Consider the following 13919-nt stretch of genomic DNA (forward strand, 5'->3'; position numbering starts at 1 on the left):
ACCATTTCTATTTTTATTAATATTAATATTAAGATTAATAATATTTTTTTGCATGGTATTAATAATAATTTGGCCCATGGTATTTGACCCATAGGCTTCACCTAAATAAAACCTTTTTTTGAATTGTTCCTAATATAAATCTATGATCGATATCAAATTTTTAAGAAGATTTATATTTACATTTAAATTTACATAAAAAATTTAAACATACTTGACTATAGAACATTTCTCACCACAAGTTATATTGAAATTAAACTTAATAAATATATTTGATAAATTAAATTAATTCAACATTACATGGTTAACCAGATTGTGATGCAATCGCTGAAAAAGCTTGTTGGATTGAAATCCAAACCCAATGAGACATAGACTTAGAATAATATCAAATCCGTATTTCCATAGAGCAAGGGCTCAGTCCCCTATCTTAAGGTTACAAAAACAAATCGTATATATTAAAACATAATCCGGTCAAAAGCTGTCTGGTTTTTGTTCACGTCCCTATTGTCTTCAACCGCTTCGAATTGGCTTCGACGAAACAGCCATCACCTGCGATGCATCATTAACCATTCCATAATCTGCTGGAGCGGGAAGCCAGTCATTGGTAGCCGGGTTGCTACGAACAGGTATTCGTTCCATTAATCCAGTCTCCTCTTGGTAACCCAACCGGAAGTACGACCCCCCATCGTACTCCAGTTTTATGAACGCATCTCCAGTCTACAAACAGAACATTGATTTCACAGTCAATTCCATGATTCAAACACTAAATCCTATCGTCAGATTTAAAAAAAAATTGCTGGAATCCATGATTCCAGTGAAAATAACTTTCCTGGCGAATTTGTAGCCTCTATAGACAAGACCTTTAAATTTACCTAAGAGCCGCACTGTAGCAAGAAAGAAAGAAAATATAAAGACAAAATACTCACAGGGTGATGCAGCCTTTCCACGGCATTCAAGTCCTCGTAATAGTCGGTTTCCACAAACTCCTCAGGCAAACTCTCAACCTTTTCGCACACATCACTGGCGACAACACTTTTGGTTTGACAACGGACTCTTGTATCAACGCGTAGTGTAACAACATCCAATATGTAACAACATCTGATGTGTAATAGCAACTTCTAATAACATCCAATGTGTAACAACAAACTGTTCCACCATTCTTTGTAGTTAATCCGCGCTACCTGTCTGCTTCATAGCTTCATTCTCGCGAGCCATCATGTGAAAAGAATAAGAGCTTCTCAAAATACTTCTTCAATACTCTCCCAGTTAGGCACAAAAAAGGAATAAATCATCGCATTACTCAATAAAATATGGCAAAGTAACATAACAATAGAATAGGTTATAAAGGTGAGAAAACAGGGAAATTGGTCATGTAAAGTCATAAGTCGAGGACAGAAAGGTCAAAATTGGGGAAAGAAAGTGTAGAAAATAGGTAAAAAACCACACCCAACAGTTGAGCTAAAATATTTAGAGTCATATGCATGTCCTGACTTTGATCCAGAACCCAACAAGGGAAAAAAAAATTATTGATACAATACCCAGTGCCACCATTTCCACCACCAAGGTCTTAAATATTGATCCCTAAGATCTAGAGGAGGGGGAGAATCTCTTCCACTTAGAGATGTTGGTGAAGGGTTCCCCACTGCAGTGTATTAATGAAAGTGGGAGCCAAAATAACTTCATATAAGAAGAGGTAATTAAGTGGTTAGGCCTGTCTACTACACCACACCTAAAACCATACACCATCAGGTGGTTCCACCAAGGGAAAGATCATTGCTTCAGCCAGCAGTGTGTCCTACCCTACATCATCAAGCCCTTCATGGACAAGGTATTGTGTGATGTTTCTCCCTTGAAAGTTTGTGATATTTTATTAGACAAACCATACTTGTGGAAGTGCAATGTTGTGTATAAGTCCAAACCTTGTATTTTTATTATTATTTTGGGCAGAAAAATATATAGGATACCAAAGGTAGCCCCACATACCACCATTTCTTTGATCACTACTAAGAAATTCATGTTGGCATTGATGTTGTGATGAGTTTTCTGGTTGAAATTGATGTCAACCTAGTACCATGGTGTTGGAGGCTACATTGATGATGTGATGAGGTGATAGTTGATGAGCATTGCAATGAGTGATGGTTGGCATTGATGTCAACCTAGACTTGGTTTGGAGATGGTATCCATATGCTTGATTGTTTTATGGTATTGGCTTGTGCATGTTTGTTGTGACATATGATTATGTTGCGGATGCTTTGATGTTGGCATTGATAGTTTTGACAGCTGATTGATTAACTAGGCCTCTATGCATATGATGCTTGAGGTGTTGCTCTTGAGATGTGCCCTTCATGCTATTGAGTTATGCTTTGGAATTCTGAGGATGTTTGAAGGTATTGAAGAGGTTTTCATAATCCCATCTATAGTTGAGCTTGATGTTTGATGCCACTTGACATATTTTCTGCTCTCGTGAGTTACTTATTGCACTTATGATGTCTACATCATGTATGAACTCTTCAAGAGGTTTCAGAGATGCTTTTGGGGCTTTTCATGGCTTGGAAAAGCTTTACATATGTTAGAGATGTTGAGAAAGAAGTTGTAGGTAGTTTTGAGTTGAAGACATTGTGTTTTTCCTTCATCCCCTGCCTAGTCGCATGGATAGTAGCCCATGGGAGCAGTTTTAGGCTCCAAATGCATGGAGGGAAACCTATGGGGGCAACTATGGTCCCAATCACATGGAGAGTATGTTATGAAAGAGACTATGCACGTAGATGAAGTTTTCTCTAGATTTATCATTCTCCTCAGATGATTTAATTGGTTTTATTGATGTATCGTGTTCTGAAATTTTCATTGAAGATTAAGATTGGCACAATCAACATGATGGAATGTAATTTGAAGTGTGAATTCCTTTAATGAAATAATTAGAGGATTAGTGAGAAAAAAAATGTTTAAAATAAGGAGCAGATCAACCATTTGGAGCGAGTGGTCAGAGAAGATATTTGAGTAGAGAGCATAGGGCGACCTCCTCGAGCACATAATGTTATAGAGGTCGAATTTGTTGAGGTGTGCACACATAGAAATAAACCTTTGAGATCAGAACATAGTTTAATGCATGTAGAGGCCAATTCTCACTATTTGTAGAGGAAAAGGTTGATCTACAACTAGAGATAGATTTTGCAGAGTCAGATTCAGAAGTTATGTAACACATGGATCATAGATTATTGGAGCTTAGTATAGTTTGATGGTCTGACATATGTGTTTGCAGGTATTACTTATTGTTGTAGCATATTCTCATGATTTGCGACATGTTGTCAAGTCTATTTTCTAAATGTGTTGATGTGTAGACATGTTGTTATGTGAGTTGTTTGTTTGAGTTGGTGCTTGAGTATTGAATTGATGAGTTTATGATTTGATTGAAGGATTGTTGCATATCCTTGGAGTCCATTGTATGAGTGAGGTATTGGTTTTATTTGTTTGAGATGATGATGATGTATTGAGCTTATCAAAGAGAGAAAGTTGGTGTTGTCTTGTGCAGGGGTCTAGTTTGAAATATTGTGAAATGTGGCCCTATTGATCTACAGATCAAATTAGCATGGTGAAGAAGGGATAGGTGTTTCTTGCTTATGCGTGTACGTAGCTAGTAAGATGAAGTAACATTTTCATAGTCCAATGGTTTTTGGGCAAGGCTTTTATGGGATAAGAGTCTCCAGTGGATGGGAGTTCACTTACTCAATGTGATATGAGAAACTTCCTTGTCGGGCATAGCCAACTATGATGATGTAAATTAATTTTCCTGATTAATAAGATTAGAAGCAAAGAAACAACAACAGGGAATGGTGGTTTTTTACTTGGAGGGAGGTTTTCCACCACATATCCTTGTGTCCTTTTTGTATGTGATTGTTTAATTGGTTTATGGATTTTAGATAATGATCATGGTATTTAGTTTGTTGGTTAATGCATAATATGATCTAATATACTAATGGTGTAATGTGTGATTGTGAATCAGTAAGAAGAAAATAATTTTAAAGTATACATTGTCATTACTGATTCACCCCCCCCAGCAGTGAGCACATTTCCAACAATTGGTATCAAAGCATGGTGCCTTTGTTGCAACTTCACCGCTAGAAGGTAGATCATGGGATATCAAGGAGATTTTGGAGCAGATGAACTATTCACTCTTCATGGATTGAATTATGCACTATGGAAGGTAAGATTGGAAGCCTATTTTATTGATCTTGATGTGGATGTTTTTCTCTCATTAGAATACAATATGTATGCTGAATCAAATGAGAAAGCCAAAAAAATAATCTTGATGACCCTATTAGATCATGGTGTTGCAATAGTAAGACACTACATTATATGTATGTGTTGTATCGGCTACAAACACCCTCCAAGATTTTGGTTTGCATGCAAATTTCGGAGCCTACCTTGGATACTGTGATCAATCATCCTTGGTCACTTATTGGTAAGATGATGATTTTAAGCTCCCCTCCTTGATCCTAATAGTTGTCTGCATTCTCATCTTTATGCAGCATGTTTCAACATCGGGCATAGGAGTTGTTGTTTGTCATGCAAAGGGAATGTTGTTTTTCTTCAAGGGAATTGTGCATATGAGTGGTTGTCATCACATAGACATGTTTCACACTCACTTAACACACTCTTGTCACGAATTTTGTTGCATCAAGAAAAGTATGTATTATGTATTTTGGATGGTCTACATTGTGTCACTAAGTGTTAGTATGCGATCACAATCAAGTCCTATCAATGTTTACATATGTTTCATTGATTCACACTTAACCATGTTCCTGAGCAACCTAGCCTCATCCAGCTTCCCGGAACTGTGCGCTTTTCTTCTGCTAGCATCAACCTTCCTCCCTTGCATCCTAAAACCCCGTAGTGTGTGGAGACACCAACCTCTTTTTCCTGCTGAAACCTTGCAGCCTACAGAGACACCAACTCCCCTTGCCTGATAAAACCGCAAAGCCCAAAAAGACCCCAACCAACACTTCTTTCCAAATATGCACAAAGAAGTCAGGTAGCCAACACTACTCTCCAAAAATGCGCAGAGCAGTCTAGCTGCACTGCACTAAAATATTTCAGAAAGGTTTCTTCCCAGGATCCCCATCCTGCAACAGTATCATGTGCCTCAAACTGTGCAATGTTGTCCAAGTTGCCTTGTCTGTCTTGCATGCAGAAAATGCACAGACGGGCCTCCTAGGGCCTCATTCTAGCAACAATCACTGTCCGCTGAAATTGCGCAGATCTACCTCTCACTAACTACAGGAAAAGTTTACATGCTGAAATCGCTTCCAAGGAGTTGAGGATAAGGACCAAGGAACCAAGTAATGGAAATGATCAGGACCGCATGCAAACTTTTTCAAATGCATGATCATCTTGAGGGTAAGCATGGTAAGTAAAGAACCCCTTTCGAAGTACACCTCTTAGTTGAGTTTGCAGGACAACTTATCAATGTCATATCATCCTGTCCTCAGTAACATCTGTGTGTGCAAACACAAAAGGTCATTGTATTTGTTTCTTCTACATGTCTTGCTTCCTTTTCACTTGTTCAACCAACTATCGTCTTCGACATGTTGATTTCTATGTCATACATACGACCTCGTTCTAGTGATTTTGAAGGTTGTATTTGAGTTTTGTTCACTATGTAAACATCTATCGCACTCACACACGATGTTTTAAGCACTATCGTGAAAGTGTCGTCACGATCGTCTGAATGTATATCTCAAGTGTCACGCTTGTTGCTTGCACTTGTTGGTCAGTCACACTGAGTGTATGTTACCTTGATGGTTTGAGGTGTCTTATCGTCGAGTCATGTTGAGTGTGTGTTCACAAGGTCATGCATGCACAAGTTCACTTGCTCACACACTTAGTCATTTTTCTAAAACTCTATCGAATGGACCTCCCTCCAACAGCTAGACCTTCGTTGAGTTACACTGCACAGTCTCATCTCTCAGTGAACATCTACTACTGCCCAGAATTATGCAAAGCTTGAGGCTATCTCCCAAGCAGTATGCACTGCGAAATCTTGGAATCGACTCGACTAACTGTCACCCAGAATAACGCAAGTCATCTCGATTGGCGTTGCCCACAAGCAACACCATCCAGCCTCTAGCTGGTCAACTGGAGAGTTTGACCAGGCAGTGACCCCGAGACTCACTCCTCCAAAAAATTGTGTAGAAGTTTCCAAGCATGCCTGCTTCCATTGACTGAAGAAACTGCGTAGAAATGCCCAACAGACACCCGTTGCCTGTCACTACACTGCCCTAAAAAATTGTGCAGTTTTTCTAGCCAGCACCCTGTCAGCTGTCCTGCTGCTCCTCCTGAAAATTGTGTAGTTTTCATGAGAAGCCTCCCAACTGCCCAACGTCCCACTCAGCCCAGAAAATGTGCAGGGATGTCCAGCAGGCCAACCTCCCATCTCTACGTAGTTTTTGCCAGCAGCTTCTCACGGCTCGTTGCCAGCTCCCTAGAAAATTTGTGCAATTTTTGCCAGCAACCTCTCGCAGCCCATTGCCATCTCCTTGGAGAAATTGCACAAATTTCACTGCTAGTCTCCCTCTACTACCTCCACTGTCTCCCTAAAAAAATTGTGCAGATATATCCTCTAGCCGAGCCAAATCCCGCAGACAGTCACTGCCGATCTAGATTTCCCATCTCAGCCTCCTAGTTACCTCTGCGTAATTTTCATGGACAGCACCTGGATCTCGCATCCCGGCTTGAAATGTGCCTTGAGCAGTTTCAGAGCCTTGTCCTCTCTCCTAGTCACCTGCATCTGAAACTGAAAAACAATGCATGATGGTAGATTAGGAGATTTCTGGATTTTATGTCGTCTCAAGAGTGATTGCAGATATAGGTACATGGATGAGATATGGTGTGATGAAGAATGGGATGAACAAGGAGTGCATGCTAGAAGACTTGTTCGTGAATGAACAAACACATGGAGCATGCCAAGTACAAGTGAAGGAGGGACATGCACGTGAAAACATCAAGCAAGCATCAAGACCATCAAAGACTTTGCACACCTTGCCATGTGGAGGTGAGGCTATGATACACCAAGAGCACATTCATCACTCAGCAGCACTACAACTCGGCATGAACACCACCACCAACATGAACATACCAGCACTGTCGTGTCGAGTCATGTCATGAGTCATCTTGGCCACATCACTATTGCAGGCCATACTATTGTAATTAATGTAATGTAATGTGGAAGTCTAAGAGACCCACATGTAAAGTTGAAGAGTCATGTAAATCAAATAGTCATGAGGGAAGTCGAACAGTCACAAGGGTCAGTTTCACCATTAGTTATATATACCCCTTATTTGTACAAGCAAAAGAATTTTCACCTTGGCTCCTCCTACATATCCTTGAGAGTCTGTGATCTTTTCTTTGAGGAGCGAGTAGTGGCTCCAATGCCCCGCTATAGGGGTTAGTGATGTAATGTTGTACGAATGTGTCTTGGAATTTTCACTTAATTCAGAAGCCTATAAACAATCCAACACGTTTTCACAAAGGTATTGTATTCGTTTGTAAGACTATTCTTTGGATGCTTGTAATGCATGTTCCTTTAACTTGTGTTAAGATAGTTGAACTGTTTTAGTTGTTTTAGTACATATACTATTGGAATTGTGTTGTATCAGTTGTTAACATTGTCTCGCCTGTGTGGGATATTCCACTGGACACTCGACAGATTCATTCTTTTAAACTTGTTATAACGCTCGTCGCACTCGTGTGGACTATTTCGCTGCCGGATGTACATGTTATTTGTTCACTGTGTGTTTGTGACTGCCACACCCGTGTGAACTACTCTGCCAGAAGCTGCGCATGTCATGTTGTGTTGTGTGTCTCTGACATAGTTGGGATTATTCCCTTTTGACTTGAGACTCACTTCCACATTCTCCCTCTGCGGTGAAAGAACCTTGACACAAGTAACACAAATCACTCACCAGGCATGCAAACCTTGTTGTTTGAAGAAAAAGAAGACCGCTCTCATGTGTTGACAAGCAAGAGCTAAGGCATATCTTGAAGATAATGGCAACCAGGCCATCGTACCTGATGGGACTCCTACACCAAACGGTGTGAGTTATAGTTGGGACTTCATACCGGGGAGATCCCATGAATGTTGGCGAGTCCAATACCGTCAACAGTATGGAAGAGATGGATCTCATATTGAAAAACCTCGCTCTATTCTTGAAGAAAATGAACATATTACAAAAGAATCTACATTCATAGAAGAAGCAGAACCAATCTCCTCTCAAGCGGATAGTGAGAGAAGCCATGAGAGCATTGACATGAATCCATTGATCAAGAGACATCACATGAAAATATTATCAAATAAAATGAGATGTTGAGGAATTAGCTACAAGATCGGGAAGAGTATTGTGCAAGACTAGAAGAGGAATTATCTTCTTTGAGACATGAGCTTGAAAATGCAAATAATCAACTATCTCAATATCATAAGTTGGAGAAAAGAAACAAAATTTTGGATGAGATCCTTATCAATCAAATATCTCCTCTTATCAAAATCGAATTGGGATTTGAAGAAAAATTAAGCCTTGTGAAAGGAAAGGAGGAAGTGAAGGATAACCATGCAGTAGAAAATCATAAGCACACCATCCCAAGTAAATCAAAGATCTTGGAAGCATCATCATCCAAGGAAGCCAAAGAAGGAAAGAAACTATCACCAGAAGAAAAGGAGAGAAGGCCACAAACACAATATGCAACAATTCAAGAGAATAAGGAAGCAGCCAAGTGTACATCATATGACAAATCGAAACACAAGGTATCCAAGTTTATTTTATGGTTATTTATTTTCTTGCAATCATTTTGTTCATCGTGCTAGAGATTGTAAATATTATGCAAGAAAACAAAGATTGTTGGATAGCCATTGTTTCAAGTGTAGAAATTATGGCGACAAGGCTCTAGCTTGCAAATATGATAGGATTAACCCAAAAAAAGGAGAAAGCTCACCATTGAAGACAAAGAAAGTATGGATGAGAAATGATGAGTTACAAAGAAATTTAAAGGATTTAAAGGAAAGATGGTTTGGTTTGAAAAAAGATATTCTACTCACGGGAGTAGATCTTCATCATCTACCCAATAGGAGATGGCTTCAAGAGAAGCCAAACTTGATAGGTGCATGCATTTAAAAGAAGCAATTTTCAGCTTCATGCATTTATTCATCTCATGTTGGGAAATGGAAGGAGAGTGCATGATTAAGGGGCAGTCTACAAAGATTGATATATTGCATGTTATTTTATCTTTTGTCTCGTGATTGTTGGTGGTTGTACCCATGTTGCGTGAAGATAATTTATATTTATCCACATTAATGAATTTCTTATGCAATAAGAAATAGTTGATGGAGAATGGCATATGCTTAGGGGGGTGTGATATGATTCTATGTTATGCATGTATAACATTTAAGTCATGCCGAATACTATGGCTTTCATGAGAAGTTTGGTGATAGATTGAGACAATGATGTTATTCTAATTGAAACCTTCACTCATAGTGATTCATTAGATTTTTATCTTTCACATAAGTAATAATTATTGATACATGCATGTGCCTTGAGAGTTGTTGGTTGGATTTGTGAATTTTTTAGGAGTGTTGCTGCATAGTTCTTGCAAATTATATTGGCATTGATGGCTGAAGTCTTCTACATTATATGTGTTCCCTCATGAGTTATTTAACTCGTTCATGTCATGCAAACTTAGTAAAAATCCAAGCCTTCGAGTTTCTAATATTGAATCTTGCGCATGAGTTTTTTACTTTGAAGATTATCATATGTACTTTTTAATGATGATGCATATTGTGCTTGCTGGTGCACATATGATATCATGGGAGAGTGGATGAAATTTCATTAATGATTTTGCTACACATAATGCATGATATTTTGATGGTTTCCTAATGATTATAAGTTTTATGTTATTACTCTTTAGCTGGAGGTTATGATGGTTGATTCTTGTTGCTCAATGCCTATTGCTACACGCTGATGGATAGTTTTTGATGTGATTTATTCATGAAGACTTGTGATATTGGGGATGCTAACTATTAATTATTCAGGTTGATAGTTCATGACATGTGCTAGAAAATTTTTGGAGAGAGTTGTACATGTTTCCTTTTGGCATGGAGTTATTCATTTTGATCATGAGAGTTATAACTTTGTAGTCTCATATTATAACTTTGTAGTCTCATGTGTGGTCACGAGTCAAGAGTGACTTGAGAGAGAGAGAAATTTAAGAGTCATTTCAACTTTGTTTCAGCTTGTATATGTTTATGTCTTACAACCATATGAGAGATTTCATATCCATTATGGAGCCATGTAATGTCATGTGTCATTCTTGAGTCTTGGGTAGAGCCATAAGGAGGCATTGTATAGCCACATTCTATCGTTATTGTATCCATGTAATAGGCCTATGAATCCTTGTATGTCCGTTGCAAATATTTTTTGGTTCATATTCCTTGGTTCTCTAACCTCTTGCATGTGGCAAGTAGGAAATGATTATTGTAGAAGTTTTGTGTCCATCAGCTTGGTGAGACAATTGTAGCCTCTTGTACATATTCAAGAGAAGCATATTCATCGAGACAATGTTGATGACCACATCATTTTGTTCGTGATATGTTGCTTCCCACACTATGATTTTATTGTGCTACTTCTGCTTGATGTTATGATGCTCATTGGAGCATGTTTTGCATGTGATTCCTAATATGGTGGATACTTTGTTGTTGCTTGGTGGATCAAGTTTGGTGCTTCTATATGTGTATTAGTTAGAGTACATTCCTACTTCTTAGAGGCATTGTCATTGTTTCTTGATGTTTTAGTTGATGGGTATGATGTTGGTGATGATTGTGGAGAGATTATTGATGCTCATGGTATATTTTTGTTGATGCTTATGTTGTTGCTAAGTTGATTGTTGCTACTATTGCTGGTGCATATGATGTGTTGCTATTCTTGAGGCTTTTGCTAGTTATTCTTGTGTTGTTTGTATCCACTTTATGTTATGATTGATGGATATGGTTTGATTAGAGGAGCCATTACTTGAGTTTGTTGTTATTATAATTATGTCTTGCTCCTACTTCCATGTTATGGAGATCTTGTTATTGTAGTTTCTCTTATAGGAGTGAGAGTGGTTCTTGGTTAGATCAACCATGATTCTTCAGTGAGTATTGATGGCTTGATTTTTTCCCTTTTCCATTGATGTCAAAAGGGGAGAAAATGTGAGTTCATTTCTTCATGAGGATGTTTTGGTTAACCCAGCTTGGGTTGACATCAATGCCAAAGGGGTAGATTGTTGGAATTGATATTGTGATGAGTTGTTTGGTTCACATTGATGTCAACCTAGTAGGATGGTGTTGGAGGCTTCATTGATGATGTGACGAGGTGATAGTTGATGAGTGTTGTAATGAGTGATGGTTGGCATTGATGTCAACTTGAACTTGGTTTGGAGATGGTATGCATATGCTTGATTGTTTGATGGTATTAACTTGTGCATGGTTTTTTTGACATATTCTTGTGTTGTAGATGCTTTGATGTTAGCATTGATAGTTTTGATGGTTGATTGACTAACTAGGTCTCCATCCATATGATGCTTGAGGTGTTGCTCTTGATACGTTTTCTTCATGCTCTTGAGTTATGGTTTTGAATTTTGATGATGTCTGCGGGTATTGAAGAGGTTTTCATGATCCCATACATAGTTGAGCTTGATGTTTGATGCCACTTGAGATAGTTTTTGCTCTAGTGAGTTGGTTATTAAACTTATGATGTCTACATCATGTATGAACTCTTCAGGAGGTTGCAGGGATGTTTTTGAGGCTTTTCATGGTTTGGACAAGATTTACAGATGTTAGAGATGCTGAGAAACAAGTTGGAGGCAGTTATGAGTTGAATACACTGTGTTTTTCCTTCATCCCTCGTCCAGTGGCATGGAGAGCAGCCAGTGGGAGTGATGTTATGCTCCAGTCACATGGAGGGAAACCTGTGGGAGAGAATATGGTCCCAGTTGAATGGAGAGTGTGTTATACAAGGGAATATGCTTGTATATGAAGTTTTATATGGATTTATTGCGCTCCTTGGATGATTTAATTGGTTTTATTGATGTATTTTGTTCCAGAATTTTCATTGAAGTTTAAGATTGACCAAATAAACATGATGGAATGTAATTTGAAGTGTGAAATCCTTTAATGAACTAAGTAGTGGAGTAGTGGAAAAAAATAAAATAAGGAGAAGATCGGCCATTTGGAGCGAGTGATCAAAGCAAAGCTTTGAGTAGAGAGCAGAGGGTGACCTCCCGAAGCACATAATGTTGCAGAGGTCGAATTTGGTGAGGTGAACACACACAAAGATAAACCTTTGATATCAGAACGTAGTGTGATGCATGTAGAGGCTAATTATCATTGTCTGTAGAGAAAGAGGTTGATCTACAACCAAAGACATAGTTTGCAGAGTGAGATGCACAAGTTATGTAGCACATGGATCAAAGATTATTGGAGCTTAGTGTAATTTGATGGTATGAAATTTATGTGTGTATGGATTAGTTATTGTTTTAGGATGTTTTCATGATTTACAGTAGGGTTTCAAGTATATTTGTTGAATGTGTTGATGTGTATAAATGTTGTTATGTGAGTTTTTTGTTTGAGTCGATGCTTAAGTATTGAATTGATGAGTTGGTGATTTGATTAAAGGATTTTTGCATATCCTTGGAGTCCATTGTATGAGTGAGGTATTGGGTTTGTTTGTTTGAGATGATGATGATGTATTAATCTTATCAAATAGAGAAAGTTGTTGTTGTCTTGTGCAGGGGCCTAGTTTGAAATATTGTGAAATGTGGCCCTATTGATCAGTAAATCGAATTATCTTGGTGACAAAGGGATAGGTGTTCCCTACCTATGGAACACCTATTCTTTCTTATATCTATATATAAAAAATAAATGTTCGAAAGGAAATATTTTAATGTTGTCAATGTGGTTTATGAATAAAATATTTTAATATGAATTAATATTATAAAATTTAGGCTTTTGTGATCCATATTAAGTTTTTGACACATATTTTCGGTGATAATCACATAAAAATTCATTTGTTGACGCGTTTCGAACCAACCAGTGTGGTTCATCGCTAGGACAAGATGAATAATCAGAGCATGACAGCGAGTTAAATAGAGAGACATATCACTCCAATGGCTAAAAAGAAATGACTTCATTTGACTAGACCAAAAATTAGAAGAAGAATACTTACTTTTAATTTAAATAAATAACTATATATATATATATATATAACTTTAAAAATATTTCACCCAATTTATAACACTGGGGATAAATCATTTTCTATTTAATTTAAGAAAGAAACTAAATAAAATATGTGTACATATATTGATATTATTATGGAATTATGAAGAGATTAATTACCCAATTCATACTCAGCGGTTTAGGGTGATTTTTAGGATCAAATATTATATAAAAAACTTTTTTATTATAAACTTTAAGAGATAAGAATCCCTAAAATAAAACAAAATACCAAAAGTGATGGATAAATATAAATATAATTAAATTAAATTAAAAAAAAAAAAGTAAAAGGGAAACCAAGGGGTCAAAATAAATTAAAAAAATAGAAAAGGAAACAACAAGAAACAAACTCTAGGTGAATCAGAAGAGACCAATTTTGAGAAAATTAAATCTTTTAAGGAGTGAAGGGAATAAAATTAAAATTAAAATTAAAAATAAAAATAAATTGATAAAATCAAAGGAATTAAGAAAGGAAAAAAAGGGGGGCTAAGAGGAAAGTGCACGGATCCAACAACTGTTAATTTTCCAATCATCATCCCTGTTAAGATTACTAGGCCTTCTTTCAATTTCTCTCGCCTTTGTAAACTTGCGATGATGAAATGAGCAATCCTTGCAGTTACTCAGGCTTCCT

General features: G+C 37.5%; 1 protein-coding gene across 1 annotated transcript; it reads right to left on the reverse strand.

Annotated features, from left to right (window-relative positions):
- Window positions 1-240: 240 nt before the first annotated feature.
- Window positions 241-6427, reverse strand: LOC149197471 (uncharacterized). Its single transcript, XM_089408702.1, has 3 exons — window positions 6267-6427; window positions 924-1095; window positions 241-714 (listed from the first exon to the last, which is right to left on the reverse strand). The coding sequence occupies exons 1-3, from the start codon at window positions 6425-6427 to the stop codon at window positions 508-510; spliced, it is 540 nt and encodes a 179-aa protein (XP_089264828.1). The 3' UTR covers window positions 241-507.
- Window positions 6428-13919: the final 7492 nt, after the last annotated feature.

The sequence above is a fragment of the Pinus tabuliformis genome, chromosome 2_2 (assembly GCF_031772625.1).
Source record: "Pinus tabuliformis cultivar Carrire ecotype Pingquan chromosome 2_2, CPIR1, whole genome shotgun sequence".
In the NCBI taxonomy this organism is placed as follows: Eukaryota; Viridiplantae; Streptophyta; class Pinopsida; order Pinales; family Pinaceae; genus Pinus; species Pinus tabuliformis.